General features: G+C 35.3%; 1 protein-coding gene across 1 annotated transcript in view; it reads left to right on the top strand.

Moving 5' to 3' along the window:
* The window catches only part of KIF11 (kinesin family member 11), a 49,311-nt gene that overhangs the window by 157 nt on the left and 23,921 nt on the right, over positions 1 to 25,233 (top strand). Inside the window, exons 2-15 of the mRNA XM_030865097.2 lie at positions 3,803 to 3,935; positions 4,167 to 4,264; positions 4,353 to 4,431; positions 5,158 to 5,343; positions 5,461 to 5,585; positions 8,068 to 8,158; positions 8,710 to 8,952; positions 10,361 to 10,456; positions 13,977 to 14,065; positions 17,998 to 18,085; positions 18,835 to 19,023; positions 19,654 to 19,861; positions 21,077 to 21,249; positions 22,918 to 23,043. Coding sequence (XP_030720957.1) covers positions 3,803 to 3,935; positions 4,167 to 4,264; positions 4,353 to 4,431; positions 5,158 to 5,343; positions 5,461 to 5,585; positions 8,068 to 8,158; positions 8,710 to 8,952; positions 10,361 to 10,456; positions 13,977 to 14,065; positions 17,998 to 18,085; positions 18,835 to 19,023; positions 19,654 to 19,861; positions 21,077 to 21,249; positions 22,918 to 23,043 — 1,924 coding nt within the window. The remainder of the gene's footprint in view (positions 1 to 3,802; positions 3,936 to 4,166; positions 4,265 to 4,352; positions 4,432 to 5,157; positions 5,344 to 5,460; positions 5,586 to 8,067; positions 8,159 to 8,709; positions 8,953 to 10,360; positions 10,457 to 13,976; positions 14,066 to 17,997; positions 18,086 to 18,834; positions 19,024 to 19,653; positions 19,862 to 21,076; positions 21,250 to 22,917; positions 23,044 to 25,233) is intronic.

The following is a 25,233-nucleotide window of genomic DNA, read 5'->3' as shown; positions in this document are numbered from 1 at the left end:
GCAGGGTTCCTTCCTGCGCGGTCCGAGGAGAGAGGGCTTTTGTTTGCAATTTCTGAAGGGACCAGACCTTCCTGTTTCATAGTTATCTGCGTTCTATTTGATAAAATGACACCAGGTTGCTGTGAGGAGTAAATTAGTATTTTTTCTTTATTTTTCAGAAGAAAGGAATTTATATCTGAGTTTATAGTTTAAACTGCTATTCAGAAGGAGAATTTGGTCGCCGTTCTTTAGTGAAATGTGTTCTTTTCTAAAAAAACTACTGTCGACAAAGATTTAGGTGTCACTCCTTGCAGTTGGTCCGTTTGGAGATGACTGCACACCTACTTTACAGATGTTTTAGCACTTATGTTGGGATTGCCATCCCCTCCATCACCTCTAAAAACGTAATCAGTCCCCTCTTCTCTTTATTCTAGATGCAGTATTTCCTTAATCCCTACTAAACAAGTAAACATCACTGTATTTAAAATTTAAAAATTAAGTTGTAGAGTGAGTTTATGTTTTTACGATCAAGGAGAAAACTTAAGTTCTGCTACATTTCCCAGTGGTTTCCATATCACTTCCCAATTTTAAAATGAGCTAGGAGAGGAAGGACATACTTGAAGATACTTGAGGCCCTCCATAGTTTACTGGTATTTGTGTGTTTTGTATGTCTGTTTTTGCTGCTGTTGTTTTAAAAACTACCAACTATCAGAAACTTTTCTGTAAATCCAAACGTATTCTAAAATTAAAAGGTTATTTAAAAAGTGTATTAACAAACTTTCTTAGGTTATTGCCTACACAGCTTTGGTGACTTGAGTTGTAGATATCAAAGGTAATAGCTAACTTTCTAAAGTAGGCGCCAGAGAAGACATTTGGTGGTAACCTTAAGTCTAGCCAATTACATTCTAGTTGCACTCTAGGGCTTCTGCTAATAGTTACTTGTTTTGAAGATTAGAAAAACAGCCTATATTCAAATGCAAAGTTTTAGATGATTTTGATCGTTTAGTAAAGTCAAGTAGTATTACCTTTTCTGTGTGGCTTCATTTTCTTTAATTTCATTTTTATTGTTAGTTACAGAATATGTCAGACCTATAAAAAGTTATAGAGAACAATGAAACAGACATCTGCGTATCCATCACCCAGATTAGAAACAGAACAATCATTACATCTAGAGTCCCAGCGTATCCCTCCGCATCCCTTTTCTCTACCCCAAGAGTTAAACATTATCCTGAATTTCATGTTTATTATCTCCATACATTTCAAGGCTTAACTTAAAAGAGATTTCTTTTACTTTATCACTAATGAAAAGTGCTTAGGTTGTGTCTAATGTTTACAATAACTTCAGTATAAAGAGATGTTTTTCTTTTCAACTTAGCCTTTTCTTTTTCAAATAGCCTTCCTAATGCAAACATGTCCTTAAACTTTACTAAATAAACAACTTATGAGGCCCTCGGAGGTTGTCAAATCTTTTCTGTAAAGGGCCCAGATAGTAAATATTTTAGGCTTTGCAGGCCACGTGTGGTTTCTGTCACATACTCTTCTCTGATTTTTTCCCCCGTTTTTTTTTTTATTTTAATTTATTAAATTTATTTATTTTTGGCTGCGTTGGGTCTTTGCTGCTGCGCCCACAGGCTTTCTCTAGTTGCAGTGAGCGGGGTCTACACTTCATTGCGGTGTGCGGGCTTCTCATTGCGGTGGCTTCTCTTGTGGAGCACGGACTGTAGGCATGCAGGCTTCAGTAGTTGTGGTGCACGGGCTTATTTGCTCCGTGTCATGTAGGATCTTCCTGGACCAGGGTTCAAACGTGTGTCTCTTGCATTGGGAGGCAGATTCTTAACCACTGTGCCACCAGGGAAGCCTTTTTCCCCCAGTTTTAAACTTTTAATTGGCACAGTTTATTGTAGCCTAAGAGATCAGCAAAATTTGAAGAGAGATGACTTCATTACTTGGTTACAATGAATACAATCTTTACGATGTTCTTTACTTGTACAACAACTCTATGAATATTTATGGAATGAATGAATGGATTTAGCAATTCATTCAAAAAGTCTGCTGGACACGACTTTTTTTTTAAAATCCTCAGTCTTTGTTTACCATTTTGGTTGTTTGAATTTTAATATACTGTATTGAGGCCAACTAAAATTGATGGGTTTGCTAGTGTCATCAGCAGAAACCTTGCAATATCTAATTAAAGAAGTCTGGATAGGAAAATAGTTGCTTAGCAGCACTCTTTATTGCAGTGCCAACAGTCCCTTAAGCTTCTCTCTGGGAGCTTTGATAACTCTTAGGAATGTGTGATTTGTGTGAATTTCTACTACTCTGCCCTGACAGCTTGAATGGTATTCATTTGGTAACTTAATCACACATCCAGGCAAGAGATTAGACCAATTGGAAAAGCTTTAACCATATGAGAGGAATTCATTCCACTTGATACTTTTGTCCTACCTCAGTACAAGTTGGTTTTGACTTAATTTTGTTGAACTTTTAATAATACTGCATACTGTGACTTATGTGCATTGTGTAGGTTTCAGTACATTTGACAAATGACAGCATGACCAGATATTACTTGGAAGTTACTGAGTTAAATTTCCCAGGATCACAAATTTGGTCTTCTGACTGGTCAAACATGCTAGGGGGTGGGGCATACCAGAGGACATTGAGGTATCCTTGTTAAAATAAATAGCAACTTGGTTCGTCTAGTAATGAGGGGAAAGATAATTTCCTATTTGGTGTTTCCTGTCACAGTATGTGATAATGAATGGGAAAAATGAACTCAGGTCAAGAGTACACCTTTCCCCTTGGACCAGATGTGCGTTAAGTATATCAATATCTTATGGATGCTATTCTGTGGACTATGGTTCTTTTTAGCTTTCCCATCATTCCCCTTAGGATGACATTTATTAAGCAGTGTAGTATAACAGATATTTGCATGCCTACTGTGTGCTAAGCATAGTAGTAGACACTGGGGAAACAATAAATTAAACAGGATTTCTTTCCCTACACTGTGAGGTTGGTACTATTACCAACCTTAATTTTCAAATGAGAAGACAGGCACAATGGGCTACATTGCCCAAGCAGACTGGATGGAGAGTCCTCACTCTACTGAAATGCCTAAGGAGGCATTTATTATCTTAGATTACTTCACAGGGAGTCTTTCCCATCACCCATGCCTCTCCCCTATCCCACCCTGTCCCAATTAAGGCCACATTAAACTTTTGCTGTATGTTCCTACCTTTTACGTACCCTTTCTAAACATCACCTCTCTTATAATCACTTGTTTTATGTCACTGTTCCCCACTAGACCTCACAGTGCTGTGAGGACAAACTTGGAACAGTTTGGAACTTGGAACAGTGAGTACCTGGTACCTAGTAAGCACTCAACGTATTAGTCATTATTTTAATCTGTTTTTTATTTTGTGCCATTTATCCACTGGCAGGTTAATATTTTGAACGCAAATCTGGTATGTTATTTCTACTACATCATAACCTAACTTGACTGGATTCTAAGAACAGTGGAAATAGAATTCTAAAAAATAAGTTTGGCATTTTTTACAAGTTAATTCTGTTAGCATCTACTCCAAGAAACTGTCAAAATTGTACATATCTTTCAAAACTTTTTAAAAAACTAATTTTGTTTCTGGGATTTGAAACCCTTAAAATTCTGCTGTCTGCCTTAGCAGTGTCATTTACTCCTCATTTAATCTCTATCACCAACAGTGTAGTTAAAGCTTCACATTGTTCTTGTCTGAGGTATTAACAAAAATGTCATCAATAACCAGATAACTAAGAGTTCATGAATGACCTTCTGTGTTTCTTTTTACAGACCATTTAATTTGGCAGAGCGGAAAGTTAATGCCCATTCTGTAGTAGAATGTGATCACATACGGAAAGAAGTTAGTGTACGAACTGGAGGATTGGCCGACAAAAGCTCGAGGAAAACATATACTTTTGATATGGTACTTACTTCCTAAAATGCTTCTACTTCTTTATTCTTCACTAATGTAAAGTTATCCTAGTACACATATTTTCTGTAGGTTCTAGTGTACAGTTACAAATTTCAGTTAATCCTTTAAGTTGTCAAATGGTTTCTAGTGGGCTGAATAAGTTAATATATTAAAAACAAAAGTATTAAGTAATTCAGAAGTGTTTTTTTTTTTTTTAAGAAATGCCTTTTTTTTTTTGGATAGGTTTTTGGACCATCTACTAAACAAATTGACGTTTATCGAAGTGTCGTTTGTCCAATTCTGGATGAAGTTATTATGGGCTATAACTGCACTATTTTTGCGTGAGTGAAACACTATTTTTCAAATTGATGAAAAGGTTTAGATGTGTGTATTCGTTCTTTTGTTTAACACTTTTGTTAATTTTGACAGATATGGCCAAACTGGCACTGGAAAAACCTTTACAATGGAAGGTGAAAGGTCACCTAATGAAGAATATACTTGGGAGGAGGTATTTATTGTTTATAACAGACTTCTGTCTCTAAAGTGGCTGAAGTATATCCAAATAAAACTTGGTTGAAGGCCTGTCTTGAAATGGAAAAGATCAGAGTACCCATGTCAAACATGAATTTAGGATAAACTACTACTACAGTAAAATTAAAGTATATGGTATGGCTTTTGTTTAAGAAACATACATTCTTATTGGGAGAGAGAGGAGCAATACATATGGCACAGTTAAGTGCTAAGAGAAGGGTCTGTTTCGGAGAGAATAGTTGGAGCAGACTATTGTGGGAAAGTAGAATGTGAGTAGGGCTTGAAGGGAAAACCTTGCAGTGCAGGAGTTAGTATCATAAAGTTAGTCAGAATTAGAGAATATACTGTTAGATGAACACTTCTGATTAAAATGATGGTGTTATGTTCTCATGAGAAAATTTGGAAAGGATTATTGAAATTGGCTTTATAAGTAGCTTGGTTCAATTGGTTTCTGTGTAATGCTCAGGCATAAAGTGGCTGACAGGAATGACAGATTTGTGGAAGGTGTAAGGAAGAATAATTACTATTAAACAGACTGTTGTAAATGGCTTGGCTTCTCCAACAGGTTAGTTTTGTTTTGTTTTTAAACCTGTTTTGACATACTTATGTTTAAATATACTATAAAGGAGGCCCTTGTTATATGTGTTTTAACTATTGCAGTAAATGGCATTCTTTAAAGTCTTTATTAATGTTACAATTTCAGGATCCTTTGGCTGGTATAATTCCACGTACTCTTCATCAAATTTTTGAGAAACTTACTGATAATGGTACTGAATTTTCAGTCAAAGTGTCACTGTTGGAAATCTATAATGAAGAGCTTTTTGATCTCCTTAATCCATCTTCTGACGTTTCTGAGAGACTACAGATGTTTGATGATCCTCGTAACAAGGTAACTTCAGTCTTTGAGAATGAAATGACTCCAAATGTTAATGTGTGATACTTTGGGAAGTCTATATATATATATATTAAAACCAATCTAATGGATGCTTTTTTGATATTTTGTCAGAGGGGAGTGATAATCAAAGGTTTAGAAGAAATTACAGTACACAACAAGGATGAAGTCTATCAAATTTTGGAGAAGGGGGCAGCAAAAAGGACAACTGCAGCAACTTTGATGAATGCCTACTCTAGGTGAGAAAGCCATTGTTTCCCCCACCGCTCCATTTCCTTTTTAAGAAGAATTATGAACTTGGGGAATCACAGTGGGGTGAGTTAAGGTATGTGAGTCACACGTCTAGATTGTATGCTGGATTGCATGCCTTAGTAATTGGCTTGAGATTTATAGGGAGAGCACCAATGTTGGGAGAATGTTGAAAGGAGAACAAAGACAAGTTGAACTTGAGCAGAAGTATTAAGTCTTTTAAAGGAGAAGATTTCTTTTCCCAAATGAAATTATACATGGGAGCCCAGATTAAAATGTGGCGGCTGTAGTTGATTTGGCAGTAGGATGCTCAGAGGCTAACCTCCTCAGCCTTAGGAAGGTTTGCCCTGAGCACTTTTCTGGAGCCTCTCAGTATACTGAGAACACAGTTTGAAAACCTCTGATTTGAGTAAGGATTAGAGGAAAATCAAATGACTTTATTTTATTTTTTTCCAGCTTTATTGAGGTATAAATGACAAAAATTTTATATATTTAGGTTGTGCAACGTGATTTTTTTTTTTTTTCCCCCAAATGGCTTCATTTTAATGTAGGAAGACAAATGGTCACTAACACTGGCTTTTAAGAGGAGAAAGGGGCATATTTGATAGTAACCCCTTATAGGATGCATCGCAAACTCTCCAAATGCAGTTCACTAAGTCAGAGGTGATTTTTTTTCTGCTAGTCTTTGAAGGAAACATCAGAATGTAATTGAAAGAGCTATGGATTAGGAGTTAGATATTTGTGTTTAGTTCCAGTTCTGCAGTTAACTAAATATGTTACTTCAGGTAGTTAAACTTATCTGAATATCATTTTCCCTGAGCTACAAAATGACTTTTAGGGCTCTCATTTCTTTGCTCTCTTATAGTTGGACATTTCTACAATATGCTATAATGATTATAATTGCAACTCTGTAAAAATATGTATGCATTTAAAGAAAGAAGAAAAATAGCATAAGATGAAAGTAATTAAGATCATGGAATTATGTATGCTATTAAAATTTTAATTAAATTTTCCTATAATAGCTTTCCATTTAAAAACTTAAGTTATAAACCAATCATAGAATGAAATTTCCATTTTCATTAAATGATTGGTTTATAACTTTATTTAGAATTTGGAGGAATGAACTTAAGAAAATTTCTTTTCTCTAAATACTTTTCTCTGAAATATAAAATTCCTATTATTCTGTAAATTTGAATAATTAAGGATTCCCTTTTTCGTACATAGACTGCAATAAAGATCTCTTCTTATGAATGTATGTGATAAAGAGAAGGAAAATGTAATTCACTTTTCCAAAATCAGAGTTGACTTTTGTGTTTAATTGCATTAATTCCATAATCTTCAATTAGGAATGGGTAAATTATGGTAGGAGAATATGAGATGCATATTATAATTCAAATCTATAGTTTATATTTTTCCATGTGCCCTTCCTCCTTTCTGTTATATAAAATAATTCAAATAATTTTGTAAAAATGATACTTATTGTAAAATTTTCCAAGTAACGTGAAAAGTACAAATGAGGAAATTAAAAATTACCATATGCCAACCATCAATGACATTAACAAACATAATGTCATTTACCAAATGTCATTGATGCAGAAAGGAATGATGTCTTTGGTTGTCTGTATGATTTTGATATCTCTCAGATAAAAGTTGAATGTCAATATACAGCATAAGACAGACTTTGGAAAACTTTATAGTCTAGCAGTGATTATCTTGTAGTGTTTTGGTAAACGCTGTTTACTAATTTCTGCTGTTCAGTGGAAGGAGCTACCTATCTCTGATGACATTCTCAAAGCAGAGCAATGTACTTTTAGAACAATTGGCTTTGAAGGGGAGTAATCAGATGGCTTGCCTGGTGCTGTTTGAATTTATGGTAATGACATATTTCAAGTGGTTCTTTTTTAAAAAAAATTTTTATTTTTGGCTGCGTTGGGTCTTCATTGCTGTGCGCGGGCTTTTCTCTAGTTGCGGGGGGGGCTCTCTTCGTTGCGGTGTGCGGGCTTCTTATTGCAGGGGCTTCTCTTATTGCGGAGCACAGGCTCTAGGCGTGTGGGCTCAGTAGTTGTGGCTCTCGGGCTCTAGAGCGCAGGCTCAGTAGTTGTGGTGCACGGGCTTAGTTGCTCTGCAGCATGTGGAATCTTCCTGGACCAGGGCTCAAACCCGTGTCCCCTGCACTGGCAGGCGAATTCTTAACCACTGCGCCACCATGGAAGCCCCTCAAGTGGTTCTTATAAATAGAAAGATCGATTGCAAGCCTTCCCTTTTGGGATCTCCCCTGCGGGGGGCAGGTAGAAGAAAACAAAAACCTAGCATTCTATTCATCCACTGTCTTCCAAAATCTTACTGGTATCTTCTCTGATACTATCTTTTTCTACCCTGGTGGATTTAGATCTTTCTTTGCTGTTTTCAATATTTTATAGAAAGCAAATAATGTTTTGTATAATGACTGGGCAACTTGGTCTTGTTTTCTAGTCGTTCCCACTCAGTTTTCTCTGTTACCATACATATGAAGGAAACTACAACTGATGGAGAGGAGCTTGTTAAAATTGGAAAGTTGAACTTGGTAAGCATCAACATTAATAACCACTGTTTCATTCTTTCTGTTTTTTTTTCTAGTTTTATTGAGGCATAATTGCCAAATAAAATTAACTATTTAAAATGTACAGTGTGGCAGGATATTCTTTCTCATGGCTGAATAATATTCAAGTGTGTATGTGTGTATCACATCACATCTTCTTTATCTGTTCATTCATCAATGGGTACTAAGGCTGTTTCATACCTTGGTTATTGTGAATAATGCAATGAACGTGGGAGTGCTGATATTTCTTTGAGATAGTGATTTCATTTCCTTTGGATACATACCCAGAAGTGGGATTGCTAGGTCAGATGGTAGTTCTATTCCAATGTTTCATTCTTTATCACCTCATAAAGCAGCTTGAAGGTTTGTATTTATAGACAATATTTTTGTAGTCACTGGATTATTAGGTTTGTAGTGGATTGTTAATTATAGAAAAATTACTGGCTATTTAATATATTTATGTACAATACGAGAATGAAAGTCTTCTATTCCAAATCCAATAGACTGAGAACTCACTTTTATTTTTTAAATTTAAGGTTGATCTTGCAGGAAGTGAAAACATTGGACGTTCTGGAGCAGTTGACAAGAGAGCTCGGGAAGCTGGAAATATCAATCAATCCCTGTTGACTTTGGGAAGGGTTATTACTGCTCTTGTAGAAAGAACACCTCATGTTCCTTATCGAGAATCTAAACTAACTAGAATCCTCCAGGACTCTCTTGGGGGACGTACAAAAACATCTATAATTGCAACAGTTTCTCCTGCATCTCTCAATCTTGAGGTAAGCTCTTTGAAAGGTATCTGGAAGTGTAGTAGCTATAATTCTTATTTAATATCACATATTTTTAAAGTTCATCAATTGGCTTCATTCATTCTATACTACAGTAAAAAGAATCTGAGCATTGCATGTGGACATGTAGAGGAGGACACCACTGGAAAAATTGTCTTTCTCCTTTCTGGCAATTTTTAATCTTAAAAAACTACTTACTGGGACTTCCTGGGCATGGTGGTTAAGAATCCGCCTGCCAATGCAGGGGACATGGGTTCGAGCCCTGGTCTGGGAAGATCCCATATGTCGCGGACCAACTAAGCCTATGTGCCACAACTACTGAGCCTGTGCTCTACAGCCTGTGAGCCACAACTACTGAGCCTGCGTGCCACAACTAATGAAGCCTGCGCACCCTAGAACCCGTGCCCCGCAACAAGGGAAGCCACCGCAATGAGAAGCTCACACACTGCAATGAAGAGTAACCCCCGCTTGCCGCAACTAGAGAAAGCCCGCACGCAGCAACAAAGACACAATGCAGCCAAAAATTTAAAAAAAATAAATAAAATAAATAGTTACTTTAGAGGGGTGGGTAGGATGAATTTGGAGATTGGGATTGACATATATACACTACTGTGTATAAAATAGATAACTAATGAGAACCTACTGTATGGCACAGGGAACTCTACTCAGTGCTCTCTGGTGACCTAAATGGGAAGGAAATCCAAAAAAACGGGGATATATGTATACATATAGCTGATTCACTTTGCTGTACAGCAGAAACTAACACAACTTTGTAAAGCAATTATACCCCAATTAAAAAAAAACCAAACTAGTTACTTAATTGCATTTTTCCACACAGTCTTCAAAGAAAATTGCTGTGGTCATTAGCAGTGGATGGTCTAATTGAGGACCTAGAAGTGGGTTAAGTGAATGCTGCTGTTTTAGAGGCTGCTTAGAGAGCACTGAAGATGGGGTTGGATGTGTGGGAACAGGTAGGAAAACCAAGAGAAGCAACAAAGATGGTAAAATCTTATATTGGGTTATGTGCTTTAAATGGAATTAGGAAAAGCTTTTATAAGATCTCTAACTCCCCTTTCATTTAAAAAAATATCTTTATTGGGATATAATTCACATACCATAAAATTCACCCATTAAAAGTATATAATTCAGTGATTTTACTGTATTCACAGAGCTGTGCAACTATCACCAAAATCTAAGTCTAAACATTTTTTTAAATTAATTAATTAATTTTATTTATTTATTTTTGGCTGCGTTGGGTCTTCGTTGCTGGCACGCGGGCTTTCTCTAGTTGCGGTGAGCCGGGACTCCTCTTTGTTGTGGTGCGTGGGCTTCTCATTGCGGTGGCTTCTCTTGTTGAAAATTAGTATTTTCGGTAATTGGCCTTTTCTTTTCATCACAGGAAACTCTGAGTACATTGGAATATGCTCACAGAGCAAAGAACATACTCAATAAGCCTGAAGTTAACCAGAAACTCACCAAAAAAGCTCTGATTAAGGTATTTGTGAATTTTTGTGGAGTAATGTAATCTTGTTTGACAAATGTGAAAATGAGGAGCTGAAATAGATAATTGTTAAAAAAAATTATTAAATTGCCTATGGTAAGGCTTTTCATCTAATGATTTGAACTAAATACCCTATGTGTTAAAATGTTTTTTCTAATGCTAATATGTTGACTTTACCAGCTCTATCAAGTCAGCAAAATTTAAGTATATAATGGTGCTTCAAGGAAGTTTTAATTAGCAGTTCCCTAATGAATAAGCATCTTATTCATTAATGCAAGATATTGAGCATCTTCACATGTTTATTATGCATTTGTATATCTTTTATGTGAAATGTCTACTAAATCCTTTGCCCAATTTTTAATTGGGTTGTCTTTTTATTAAGTTGTAAAGAGTTGTTCATATCTTCTTGATACAAGCCCTTTATGAGATTATTTGTAAATATTTCCTCCCAGTCTGGCTTGTCTTTTCCTTTTCTTGGTAATAGTTTTTTTTTTTTTTAATTGAAGATTTTATTGAGGTAACTGTAGATTCACATGCAGTTGGAAGAAATAATACAGAGAGATCCTTTGTACATTTTATCAAACAATATAGTAAAAAATCACCATAGGGATATTGACATTAATAACAACTCACTGATCTCATTCCCCAATTTTCCTTGTATTCACGTGTGTGTGTTTAGTTAATGCTATACAATTTTGTCACATGTGTAGGTTCATGGAGCCACCACCACAGTAAAGATACTGAACAGTTCCGTCATAATAAGGATTCCTCATTGCCCTTTTATAATCTTTTCCTTCCCACTTTCACCTCCCCTCGCTAATCTCTGCTATCCACTATCTGTACTCTATTTCTAAACCTTTGCCATTTCAAAAGTGTTATTGAATGGAATCATATAGTATGCAAACTTTTGGGATTGCCTTTTTTTCACTCAGCATAATTCCCTGGAGGTTCACCTGACTTGTGCATATCAATAGATTTTCCTTTTTAGTGCTGAGGAATATTCCATGGTATGTGTATACCATACATACAGTTTGTTGTCAGATTCACCTGTTGAAAGACATATGGGCTGATTTCAATTTTTCACAATTATAAATAAAACTGCTTTGATCATTTGTTTACAGTAATTTGTGTACACATAAATTTTCATTTTTCTGGGATGATTGCCCAAGACTATAATTGTTGTGTTGTATGGTAATTAAATGATAAGTTTTTAAGGAACTGCCAAGCTGTTTTCCAGAGCGGCTATACCATTTTACATTCCCACTAGCAATGTATGAGTCATCTAGTTTCTCCACATCCTTACCAGCATTTGGTGTTGTAACTATTTTTTATTTTAATCATTCTGATGAGTATGGTAGGTAATAAATAATATCTCACTGTGGTTTTAACTTACATTTCTGTACTGGCTAATGATGTTGAATGTCTTTTCATGTCCTTATTTGCTGTTTGTTACCCTCTTTGGTAAAATGTCTGTTCATGTTTTTAGGCCCATTTTCTAATTGGATTATTTGTTGTGGTGGTGGTGGTTTGAAAGTTTTTAATATATTCTACATACTAGTCCTTTGTCACAAACATGGTTTGCAATTATTATCCCCCAGGCTGTACTTTTCTTCTCATCCTCTTCTTATGGGCTTTTGCAGAGCAAGTGTTTATAATTTCGATGTGGTCTAACTTGTCAATTTTTTTCTTTTATGCATTGTGTTTTTGGTGTCAATTGCAAGAACTCTTTGCCTACCTCTAGATCCTGAAGATTTTTTCCTTTTTTTTTTTTTAAATGAAGGTTTTGTATTTCTACATCTCACATTTAATTTCATGATCCATTTTGAGTTGATTTTTGTATAAGGCATAAGACTTAGATCAAGGTACATTTTTTTCACCTGTGGGGTGTCTGGATGGCTTTAGCATTCTTTGTTGAAAAAGCTATGTTTTCTCCATTAAACTGATTTTGCACCATTGTGAAAAATCAGTTGGGTATATTTGTGTGGGCACATGTCTGGGCTTTCTATTCTGTTCCATTGATTTATGTCTGTCCGTCCACTAATATACAGTTTTAATTACTGTAGCTTTTTAAAAAAGATTTTTATTGGAGTATAGTTGATTTACAATGTTGTGTTAATTTCAGGTGTACAGCAGTGTAATACCTCTTGGAATCAGTTTAAAGGAAGTTTATTTGAGAAAACCTCTTTTTTCATAAAGAGCCTCAAAATTGTCAGGACCTGAGGAAAACTACAATGATTTTATATTCATTGTTATAAAAATGCCAGGCTCTTTTATAAGCATTAATTTTATTTAGACACTTGAATTTTTGAACCCTAATGTTATTATTAAATCTAAAATATTTAACAGTAATTCTTTAAGATGATAAAATATTCAGTCATTTTAAAAATTTCAATTGTTTCAGTGTATATTTTTAATAGTTTGTTTTAGGATCTAATTAAGGTTTACCCTTTGCAACTTTTTGATCTATCTTTAGGTTTCAATACATTGGTTCTTCTTCCATCTACTTTCCCTCATATAATGTATTTGTGGAAGTATCTGTATTATTGTCCTGTAAAAGTTTCCTGTACTATCTTGACATGTTCTATTCTTCATATTTTCTATAAATTGGTAGTTGGATTTTGAGGCTTGATAGATTCAGGTTTTATTTATTTATATATTTTTGGCCAAACTAGTTCATAGGTGGTGGTATGTTCTCCCACTAGGAAGCACAGAACGTGGTTCTTTCTCTTTTTGAGGGGAATTGATTATATTCAAGTGACTTGATCCATTAGTTCTTTAACGATCGCAAAATGATAATTTTCTAATTCAATTATTCTTTCTTAGTTGATTGCTGGACTACCTCCATAAGGAGGAACTTTCCCTCAGCTACCCAAGGGTATAATTCTTATAGGAAAGGCAGGACAAATGCTTGATTCATTTCCTTTGACAGTTTTGAGAGTAATGAGTTGGTTTCCCAGCTTTCTTAACATCATTATAAACTTATGGACTTAAAATATTTGTGCTTACCAATTGTAGTTATACTAACTACAATTGTAGTTATAATATCCTCACTGATGTTCAAACTGTCCCGTCTTTGGTCAGTGGGTACCTCTTAAGTGGGTTCTTGAGTCCTTTTCACTAGCCTAGGCTTCTTTGGCTTTCTTCCTATTTTGTTTGACAAGATGTTGTAGGTTCATCCTGAATGTTTCTTGCCCCAGTCCTAGAGTCAGACGCTTCTCTAAGAAATCCTGGTTCCTTTTAATGTGAGATGCTATTTAGAGACAAACCTGGGTACTGGAGGTTGTGTTTTTTCTTCAGAAGCCTGTATTTTTATAATGAGTGCATTTAAAGGAGTTTTGGAAGCTGTTGAAACACTTTATTCTAAACAGATTAATATTGAATGAAAAGTATGGTTATGACTTTTTATCATACATTTTTATGCTTTAAAAAACATAGGAGGGCTAACTTTGTTTTATTTATTGCATATCTTCCCCAAACTGAAGTGTTACATTGACATGACATTCTTCTTGCATAGGAGTATACAGAAGAGATAGAGCGTCTGAAACGAGATCTTGCTGCAGCCCGTGAAAAAAATGGAGTGTACATTTCTGAAGAAAATTTCAGGTAAGCCCTTGGCTATGGGAATTAATTTCTAAGAGTAAGCATTTTCTGGTAATAGGCTGTTTGAAGTGCCTTCTATAGATGCTTCTTTTCATTTTGACATTAACAAATAGTTATGAAACAGTTTAAAACTCTTTTTATGTAACTTTATTTTTAGATAATGATAGATTCATATGAAGTTGTAAGAAGAGTACAGAGGTCCTATGTATTTTTCACCCAGTTTCCCACATCTTAAGTAACTGTTTGTACAGTATCAAAACTGGGAAATTGACACTAGTACAATGTGTGTGTATAATTCTACCTCATTTTATTGCATTTGTAGATTTGCTATAGTTCTACAGTTAAGATGCAGATTTATCCTATCATTACAAACATCTTGCTCTTGCTACCCCTCTGTAGTCATATTCATTAACCCTTCTTCCCCAATGATCCCTAACCCCTGGCAACCACTAATCTGTTCACTTTTTTTTTTTTAATATTTATTTATTTATTTGGCTGCGTCGGGTCTTTGTTGCGGCATGCAGGATCTTAGTTGTGGCACATGGGCTTCTCTCTAGTTGTGGCACACAGGCTCAGTAGTTGTGGCATGCGGGCTTAGTTGCCCCGCAGCATGTGGGATCTTAGTTCCCTGACCAGGGCTTGAACCCGCATCCCCTGCATTGAAAGGCGGATTCTTAACCACTAGACCACCAGGGAAGTCCCTCTGTTCACTTTTTAACCCTGGAGTAGTTTGTTTCAAGGAAAGTTTCCACTGAAGCTTTATGTAGAAACAACAATAATAACAGAGGCAGAAGGCAAGTGGGATGCTAAGGATTATAACTTGAAAATTCCTGAATGCGTTTATCCTTGATACTAAGGAGGGTGACTTTCACAGGGCATTTTTGATAATAACCAAAAGCATTTTAATATAACCTTTTACTCTTTTATAGATGTTATATTACATGATCATTCTAATTAATGGTATATAAATCATTTAATAAACTCATTTTTTCCATTTATTTTCAATTACCATAATGTGCTATATCCTCCTGATTGTTGTTCATATGTTAGTTTTACAAATGCTCAAATTTATATTGTGTATTGTAGGGTATTAAACAATAATTCTCCTTTCATTCTTCCTATGTGACTTTAGTTTTGTTTGTTCCTTTCATGGCCCATACCCAGTTGGCAAAAACATTTTTACAAAAATCTTTCGTAAATTTGCACTTAATTCTTAAACTTGATATTTTAAAATGTTTTCTTTTTTCTGTTTCTCTGGTTTTCAGATATACTCCTCTACCATACACACTAGTGCTGCATTATTTTTTTTCAAGTGTTCACTTTACAGGTGTCCCTATTTCTATCATTTTAATATTTTTTATATGTTATATCTTATTCAATAAAAACATTTTATATTTTAAGTTTGGTATCAGAATGCTAGAAAACCCAACTTAAACTGACTTAAAACAGCAAGGATATTTAGTCCAGTAACTCAAGGATCCTGTTTCCTGTCCTGAGTGGTAACTTTCTTCTAGGGCTAGCTGTTCATCAGGGAAGATGGTCAGCAGCAGAACAGCTACCTTCTCTCATTCATGTCTCATGTGGATGAGAAGCTGCCTGTCCTTTAACCATCAAAACTGGCCAGGGGAACATCACTTGTTGATTAGTTTAGTCCTCAGTTATGTCCTTGTATGACCAATACAAAGGCAAAGGAGTTGAATTTCCCTGATTGTCTTGAGCCAGTCAGGCTTATTCCCTGGATTTAGGAATGGATTAGGCCCCCCACCCACCCCCCATACAGGTTGGCTGCTGTGCAGTCAGGGGAGAGTAATTCCCCAGAGTAAATCTGGATGCTGGAAATAGGTGCTTAGTAGGCAACCAGTGGATATCTACAAGTGGTTTTGTCTCTTGATTTGCTAATATGGTATCTTTTGCTGTTAGTAGTCAAACATTGGACACTGCAGACTTAATTTTCTTATCTTCTGTTCATCTCTTTGATGGAGTTTAGATTAAGAAATAACTTTAGTTTGTCCATCCCATTATTTTAAGGACAGTGTTTACTCATAATAGGCATGAGGCATGATCTGAAATAAAGTTAATTCTGAAAAAGCTCTTAGAATTATTATACCATAAGTCAGAGAAAGATCACAAAAGCTACAGCCAACATTTAAACTTTTATCCCAAGTTTAATAGACTTTTAAAACTATATCAAAACTATATCATTCCCTCCAGCCTCTGCCCACTCAGCTGGCCTGCCATAGCCAGCCAGCACATACTGTCTGCACAGGGGATGTGTCTATACAAGGCCATCCATGCCTTTAAGCCTGGGAGAGGTAGTATACTAATTTGAAAAGATATATGTTCCCATATGTTCATTGCAGCACCATTTATAATAGTTAAGATGTGGAACCAACCTAAGTGTCCATTGACAGATGAATAAAGAAGGTGTGATACATAAATAATGAAATACTACACAGCCATGAAAAAGAATGAAATCTTGCCATTAATGTCAACATGGATAGATCTAGAGGGTATTATGCTAAGTGAAATGAGTCAGATACAAACAAATTTATGATTTCACTTATATGTTGAACCTAAAAAAACCAAACAAATGAACAAACGTAATAAAACAGAAGCAGACTCATAGATACAGAGGACAAATTGGTGGTTCCTAGTGAGGAGGGTGGTGAGGGAGTGGGCAAAAGAGGTGAAGGGGATTAAGGGGTACAAAATTCCAGTTATATAAGTCAGTCACAGGGATGTAATGTAAAGCATAGGGAATATAGTCAATAATATTGTAATAATTTTACATGATGACAGATGGTAACTAGACTTATTGTGGTGACCATTTTGTGATGTATAAAAATATCAAATCACTATGTTGTACACCTGAAACTAATATAATATTGTAAGTCAATAATACTTCAATTAAAAATTATTTATCAAAACTATATAATTCATTAAATAACAATGTTGCATCCCTCTTGTATATTCAGTATAGGAAAAGCATTTCAAATATCCCATTCTACTTTAAAGAGCTATTTCCAATAAGGAACTAATATAGTTATCAAAAGACTGTTAGAATTAACTCTCCTCTTATACTTCAGTTCTGTCTTTTCCTTTAATTAACAATATCTCTAGCTAATAATTTGAGGAAATCTACATTCTTAAAATTCTTTGCCATTTAAGCACAGTGCGGAATAGAAAATGATTGGTAGTTACGAGGGAACTAGAAGAAGGCAAAAGATAGCACTGACTTCTGAAACTTGCTAATGCTCAAAAAATCAGAGAGCCCCGTTAAAGCAGACCAGAATTGTCTGGTCCAAAATGTCAGTAGTGCTAAGGCTGAGGAACTGTGCTTTAGAGAATAATCGTTTATCTCATGAGGACTTTTGTGGTGGTGTGACAGTGGTATGTGACAGTGGGGTGTGTATTGGGGTATGGGTGCTGGGAGCAGGGGAGTGTAATTGCTCTGTATACATACTTTAGTTTCCCAGGTTTTCGCCCCTTATCTCACCCCTTCCTCCTGTGACACTTGATGCCTTCACATCACAAGCCTCTCCTGGATTCTGTGTGTCTTGTTTATACTTCATATTCCTGATTCCTGACAGACACCTAGCTGTATGTCCCACCTCTACTTTTTTTATGTGGGTTATAATCTTCTGTCATCTTTGTAGCTTCTCAAATTATATATACAAACATGTTTTTTCCCCCTCATAGGTAGGGATTCTCAGTTTCAAAATGGAGAAAACAAGAAAAAGTCTATTTCTAAACCAAGGACAAAGAATACATTTGTTTTCTGCACTTAGTATCTATCTCTTGACACTTAGGCATCATTGTCATGATAGTGATAAATGGTAGAGATTATATTTAACTGCCTCAATTGTGTTAGAATAAATTTTATAAGAATTAGGAAAAAATATTAACTGTCAAACTCCTTTTAAATTTTATTTTAGAGCCATGAGTGGAAAACTAACTGTTCAAGAAGAACAAATTGTAGAATTGCTTGAAAAAATTGCTGCTGTTGAGGAAGAGCTAAGTAGGGTAAGCATTCAAAACTGTATTGAATGTCATGCAAAAAGCAAATATTAAAGGACAATTTCAGAAGGTGATGGACCTGATATTTTTTCTTTAAGATTTTTTTTCTTGCTGACCTTTAAACTAAAAGTAAGTTGTATCACAATATTTTTACTATCATCAATGATAATGAAGAAGCTGACTATTTTGACACTTATATTAATGCAACATTTTAAGAAATTAACTGAATTGTACAATTTAATGTTAAAGCTAAATAGTGAATGCTGAGACATTTTCATCAACATGTTTATCAGCTGAGGAAATGCAGATGTTGGGAGAAACCAGATGTTAAATAACTAAGGTAGAAAGACCTGACCCTTCAGTGCCACCCTCACACTGGCAGTGTTGGAAGGAATCTGAAGAATTAACACCACTCCATTAGACCTATTACTTGTTTTTTGTTTGTTTGTTTGTTGCATGGCTTGTGGGATCTTAGTTCCCTAACCAGGGATCAAACCTGTGCCCCCTGCACTGGAAGCGCAGAGTCCTAACCACTGGACCGCCAGGGAACTACCCTGTTACTTGTTTTTAATGAATTTATAGGAAGAAACCAGATGCCATATAAAATGTTCTAACGTACCTAGTAACTTGTTACAACTTTTACATGGAAATAATTTGTTTGGTTCTTCTAACATTATATTACGAACTAGCCAGGTATCTCAACAACCAGTTCTGCGTTTTTTAATTCTTCAAAAAAAATGTTTAATGTGTTATAGGTTACAGAATTGTTTACGGATAATAAAAATGAACTTGACCAGTGTAAATCTGACCTGCAAAATAAGACACAGGAACTTGAAACCACTCAAAGACATTTACAAGAAACGAAATTACAGCTTGTTGAAGAAGAATATTTCACGTCAGCTTTGGAAAGTACTGAGGAGAAACTTCATGATACTGCCAGCAGGGTTTGTCCTTTGTTTTAATTTGTACTTGCATTAAAGAAATTAAAGAATGGGTAGGAGTAACTCTTAGCTTAAGCATTAATTGTGAAATTCTATTTATTCACCCCAAATGATACTTCCATCCATTTAAGAAACATTATGTTACTATTTCGTCTAAATTTGCTTCACTAGAGATGCTAATTTAAGAAAAAACTATTCCTAAAGTTTTGAAAATAGAACATGACTTTAATATACTTTGTGGATGTTTAGAATAATGGTGTTGTAATGCTTTACCTGTGGTCATGGTTGAGATTAATCAGTCTTCAAGAATTTAGTATCTTCTAATGAGTATTCAATTTTTTATTAGGTGTAATTTTCCTAGGAATTAGTAACATATAATGGGGGAAAAAATTTGTGAGGGAGCATAATTACTAAAATAGATTGGCAAAATCAGTTTTCCTTGTCTAAATGGCTAGGGGAGGGGAAATAAACATTCCTGGATAAATTAGCATAAGTTTAAAATTTTCTTCTGATACAATATATAAAATTTACTAGTTCTTATCAGGAAAAATCCTTATGAAGCACAGATATTTTCATTAGACTGCTTTTGTCATATCCATCTTATCAACACTTATTTTTAAAAATCATATATAGTTGCTTAACACAGTTGAAGAAACTACAAAAGATGTATCTGGTCTCCATTCTAAACTGGATCGTAAGAAGGCAGTTGATCAGCACAATGCAGAAGCTCAGGATATTTTTGGCAAAAACCTGAATAGTCTGTTTGATAGTATGGAAGAATTAATTAAGGATGGCAGCACAAAACAAAAGGCCATGCTAGAAGTTCATAAAACCTTGTTTGGTAAGTTCAGGCATTTCTAATTCTAATCTTTGTGTGTTTAGTGTGAGACTAATTTCAAAACTGATAATTAAATATCATAAAAACTCAGGTGACAGTGTCAGTAGTCCCCTCCAATGCACACTATCTATTCAGACTAGGGATTAATGCCTTTGAATTAAAACAAATGTTAGTTGAGTTTTTTCTATAAAACTCATTACATACCTTGTTACATATCTTGGGTTTCCTTATTGAAATTTTCTGTGCATAAACATTCTCCAACTTTTTTTTTCTTTTGAGAATGTGTATTTTGAATGTTTGCTATATTGTCAGAATATATGGGTATTATTTTTAACCATAACCATTGTTGTTATCTTCATTTAGGAAAGTAAGTATCCATTCGTTTATTATTATTTTAAATTTATGTATGTATGTATGTATGTATGGCTACGTTGGGTCTTCATTGCTGCGCACAGGCTTTCTCTAGTTGCGGCGAGCCAAGGCTACTCTTCATTGCTGCGTGTGGGCTTCTCATTGCGATGGCTTTTCTTATTGTGGAGCATGGGCTCTAGGCTCCTGGGCTTCAGTAGTTGTGGCACACGGGCTCAGTAGTTGTGGCTCGCGGGCTCTAGAGTGCAGGCTCAGTAGTTGTGGTGCACAGGCTGAGTTGCTCCCTGGCATGTGGGATCTTCCCAGACCAGGGCTCGAACCTGTGTTCCCTGCATTAGCAGGCGGATTCTTAACCACTGTGCCACCAGGGAAGTCCCCCATTTGTTTATTATTAAAGTATTGTCTTCACTATAGAAAAGTTGGAAGATGCAGAAATGTAAAAAATTGTAAAAATCACCTAGATCTAGTCACTCTAAGCTAACCACTAAAAGTTTTGTTTATTGATTTCTAGTTTCTCTTCTTTAACCTCTTTTATCTGCAGTAATACTGTGTATTACCTTCAATTAGAGATTAGTTTTTAGAATATTCTAACTCTTGATTTACACTGAGTTACAGTTTTGGGTCTGATACATCTACAGATGTGCCAAGTGCTTACTGAGTACTGCAGGAATGTATTTAATTTATATTTACAATAATTCCATGCTTATGTAGTGAGCCAATTATTTTAAGCTTATTTGTTATTACAAATTTCCACAACAAGGATATAATTTTTCCAACCTCTTTGAACGTTGTATTTGTATTTAAATATATTTATTGCCGAGTTTAAATCTTCTTTTTTTTTTGGTATAGGTAACCTGCTGTCTTCCAGTGTCTCTGCATTAGACACGATTACTACAACAGCACTTGGATCTCTCACATCTATTCCAGAAAATGTGTCTACACTTGTTTCTCAGATTTCTATTATGATATTAAAAGAACAATCATTAGCAGCAGAAAGTAAAACTGTACTTCAGAAATTGATTGTTAGTAAATCTCTTATTTTTGAAGGGTTACATTTGATAAGTCTTCAAAACCAATGTTAACGGCTATTCTTTCATCTTAAGCTTTACTAGACACAATGGTAAACATATCACTTTAAGAGAGTAGGTTTATATTTTTAAAGGCAAATCTCTTCACTGTTTTTTTCTCCCAGAAAGATTAATTTCCAAACGTATATATATAACTTTTGAAACTTCTTTCACTTACGTCCTGTAACATAAAGAGTAGGAGTTAGTAAGCCTTTTAATAACTAGAAATAGTAGGTTTAGCTTCACGTGAATTCAAGGGACCCATGACTTGTTAGCTGGCTCAGAAATTGGTCATTCATCTTTTTCTCAAGGGTCCTGGAATAGTCATGCTAATGTTACTCTGACCCAACCAGGAGATATTAGGTAGTTAATTTTAAAACTACAGAAATTCAGAAAAATATGCAAGAAAAATGACTTACAGAATTTGGAGAACGTATATAAAATTTGTGGGGTCAGATATGTGTGATCAAGCCCTTCTGGCCTTTATCTGTGAGGCTGTTTTTCATAATTCTATAGAAGCCAGCCATCTAATTACACAATGTTGTTTACCTTTTCCATACTTGATTTGTATATACCCTTTATTTTGTAATTGTATCATTTGTCTAGGAAGTTCTTAGTCATCTCACTTTTTTTTCTTTGTACAGGCTCGCTGCCTCCCTTTTTGAGTTTAACGATATTTGTTGAACATTTTCCAAGTTCAAATGTTCACTGACACTGCCTAAATTCAGTGCTTATGACATTTGGTAGATTTCTTCAGTCACCCAAATTTAAAAAAGTTAAAAGATACTCTGTTGGTACCAACTTTTTGGAAATTGATTCATTTGCTAAATGGTAGTCTGTATTTATTGATGACTTCCTATCAAGCTATAAGCAAGCTTGAGTCTGAAGAGATGATTGCTGCTCCCACAGAATGAGTTGAAATTAGTATGCTTGCTCTTCTTTCAAAAGAAAACCAGTACCCTTTGAAGTATTTACTAATTATTTCTGTTATAGTTCCTTATGCTTGCCCTAGTAAAAGGAGCTTTGTTCTGAATTCTTTTCTTCTTTTTATAAAAATTCCCAATCTACAGTACTTTCTCAACTTTTCTATGTAACTTGACAAGAACAAGAACCTTGACAAGTTCTTCTGATACAATAGGATACAACTCGCCAGGTCTTCAAATTTAAATACCTCCAGCCCAAAGCCTACTTTTGAAGACTATTTGGTTTCAGCATTTTTGACTTAGTAATCTAAACTTGTTTGAAATTTATTTCATTAAAATATAGTTGTAGGTGTTTTTTTTTTGCTTCCTTTGTTTGCAATGCTGAAATCTTATCAAATGACTGTCACTTTCCCCTCATCTGAATTCTTGACTTCTGTTGCAGTAGACTGTTAAAAATCTATTGTACATCAAGCAACAATTTTTGTAATTACTGTATGCAGGATTAAGTGATTTATGATGAATATAAACTCTAGTAATAAATAGGCTCTGTAGGGTATACAGAATAGAGAATGGATACTTAGGATTTTAATATGCATATGTTTAGTTAACACAGTATTTAAGATATTATGATTTAACCAGCCAGACTTATGGAAGTGAAAATATTCTTTTTAAAGAGTTGTTTGTTTATTTTCAAAACCAGAATGTACTTAAGAGTGACCTCCTCAGTTCACTGGAAACAGTTTTATCACCCACTGTGATATCTATACTGGAAATCAATAGTCAACTAAAACATATTTTCAAGACTTCATTGATACTGGCTAATAAGGTAACAAATATTCTTATTATCTCAAATTGTTGTTTAAGAAAGAAACTCTGTCTGTGGCCACATCTAGAGAGATGTCCACATGCAAAACCCATGGGTTGTGAGAAGGAATCTGGAAGAGGGAGGAGATAGGATGCTCTCTGCCATTGATGCGGTCAGCAGAATCATGGCGAAGAAAAATGAGAGGGAATGATCTTCAAGATAAATATTTAACTTCACATAGTAACATATATAGCGGTCTATCATATGGTGGGTGAGGAAGATATACATATGAACGTATACCCATATATGTATGCATAAATGCCTCAACATGGATAATAAAAAACCTCTGAAAGTGTTTAGAAACGGTAACAATAATCTCTCAGAGGTGGGAGTGGGACTGGGTGGGGTTCTAGGGGCTGAAGGGGAAAGGGACTATTCTCTGCATACTGTTTTCTACCTTTTCTATTTTGTATGTATTCAAAAAAATAAAAATAAATAAATAAATGAATTTAAAACATTTTTAACTTAAGAAAAGAAATTAATTTTTTTTAGCATCTTTATTGGAGTATAATTGCTTTACAATGGTGTGTTAGTCTCTGCTATATAACAAAGTGAATCAGCTATACGTATACATATATCCCCATATCTCCTCCCTCTTGTGTCTCCCTCCCACCCTCCCTATCCCACCCCTCTAGGTGGACACAAAGCACCAAGCTGATCTCCCTGTGCTATGTGGTTGCTTCCCGCTAGCTATCTCTTTACATTTGGTAGTGTATATATGTCCATGCCACTCTCTCACTTCGTCCCAGCTTACCCTTCCCCCTCCCCATGTCCTCAAGTCCATTCTCTATGTCTGCGTCTTTATTCCTGTCCTGCCCCTAGGTCCTTCAGAACCATTTTTTTTCTTTTTTTTTAGATTCCATATATATGTGTTAGCATATGGTATTTGTTTTTCTCTTTCTGACTTACTTCACTCTGTATGACAGATTCCAGGTCCATCCACCTCACTACAAATAACTCAATTTCGTTTCTTTTTATGGCTGACTAATATTCCATTGTATATATGTGCCACATCTTTATCCATTCATCTGTCGATGGACACCTAGGTTGCTTCCATGTCCTGGCTATTGTAAATAGAGCTGCAGTGAACATTGTGGTACATGTATCTTTTTGAATTATGGTTTTCTCAGGGTATATGCCCAGTAGTGGGATTGCTGGGTCATATGGTAGTTCTATTTTTAGTTTTTTAAGGACCCTCCATGCTGTTCTCCATAGTGGCTGTATCAATTTACATTCCCACCAACAGTGCCAGAGGGTTCCCTTTTCTCCACACCCTCTCCAGCATTTGTTGTCTGTAGATTTTTGATGATGGCCATTCTGACTGGTGTGAGGTGACCCAAGATATGATCTATCCTGGAGAATGTTCCATGAGCACTTGAGAAGAAAGTGTATTCTGTTGTTTTGGATGGAATGTCCTATAAATATCAATTAAGTCCATCTTGTTTAATGTATCATTTAAAGCTTGTGTTTCCTTATTTATTTTCGTTTTGATGATCTGTCCATTGGTGAAAGTGGGGTGTTAAAGTCCCCTACTATGATTGTGTTACTGGCGATTTCCCCTTTTATGGCTGTTAGCATTTGCCTTATGTATTGAGGTGCTCCTATGTTGGGTGCATAAATATTTACAATTGTTTTATCTTCTTCTTGGATTCATCCCTTGATCATTATGTAGTGTCCTTCTTTGTCTCTTGTAAATAGTCTTTATTTTAAAGTCTATTTTGTCTGATATGAGAATTGCTATCCAGCTTTCATTTAATTTCCATTTGCATGGAATATCTGTTTTCCATCCCCTCACTTTCAGTCTGTATGTGTCCCTAGGTCTGAAGTGGGTCTCTTGTAGACAGCATATATGCAGGTCTTGTTTTTGTATCCATTCAGCCAGTCTGTGCCTTTTGGTTGGAACATTTAATCCATTTACATTTAAGGTAGTTATGGATATGTATGTTCCTATTATCATTTTCTTAATTGTCCTGGGTTTGTTATTGTAGGTCTTTTCCTTCTCTTGTTTTTCCTGCCTCGGGAAGTTCCTTTAGCATTTGTTGTAAAGCTGGTTTGGTGGTGCTGAATTCTCTTTGCTTTTGCGTGTCTGAAAATGTTTTAATTTCTCTGTTGAATCTGAATGAGATCCTTGCTGGGTAGAGTATTCTTGGT

This window comes from Globicephala melas, chromosome 16 (genome assembly GCF_963455315.2).
Source record: "Globicephala melas chromosome 16, mGloMel1.2, whole genome shotgun sequence".
Taxonomy (NCBI): Eukaryota; Metazoa; Chordata; class Mammalia; order Artiodactyla; family Delphinidae; genus Globicephala; species Globicephala melas.
Note: the sequence above shows the minus strand (reverse complement) of the source record. Positions and strands in the feature narration are given on the sequence as shown.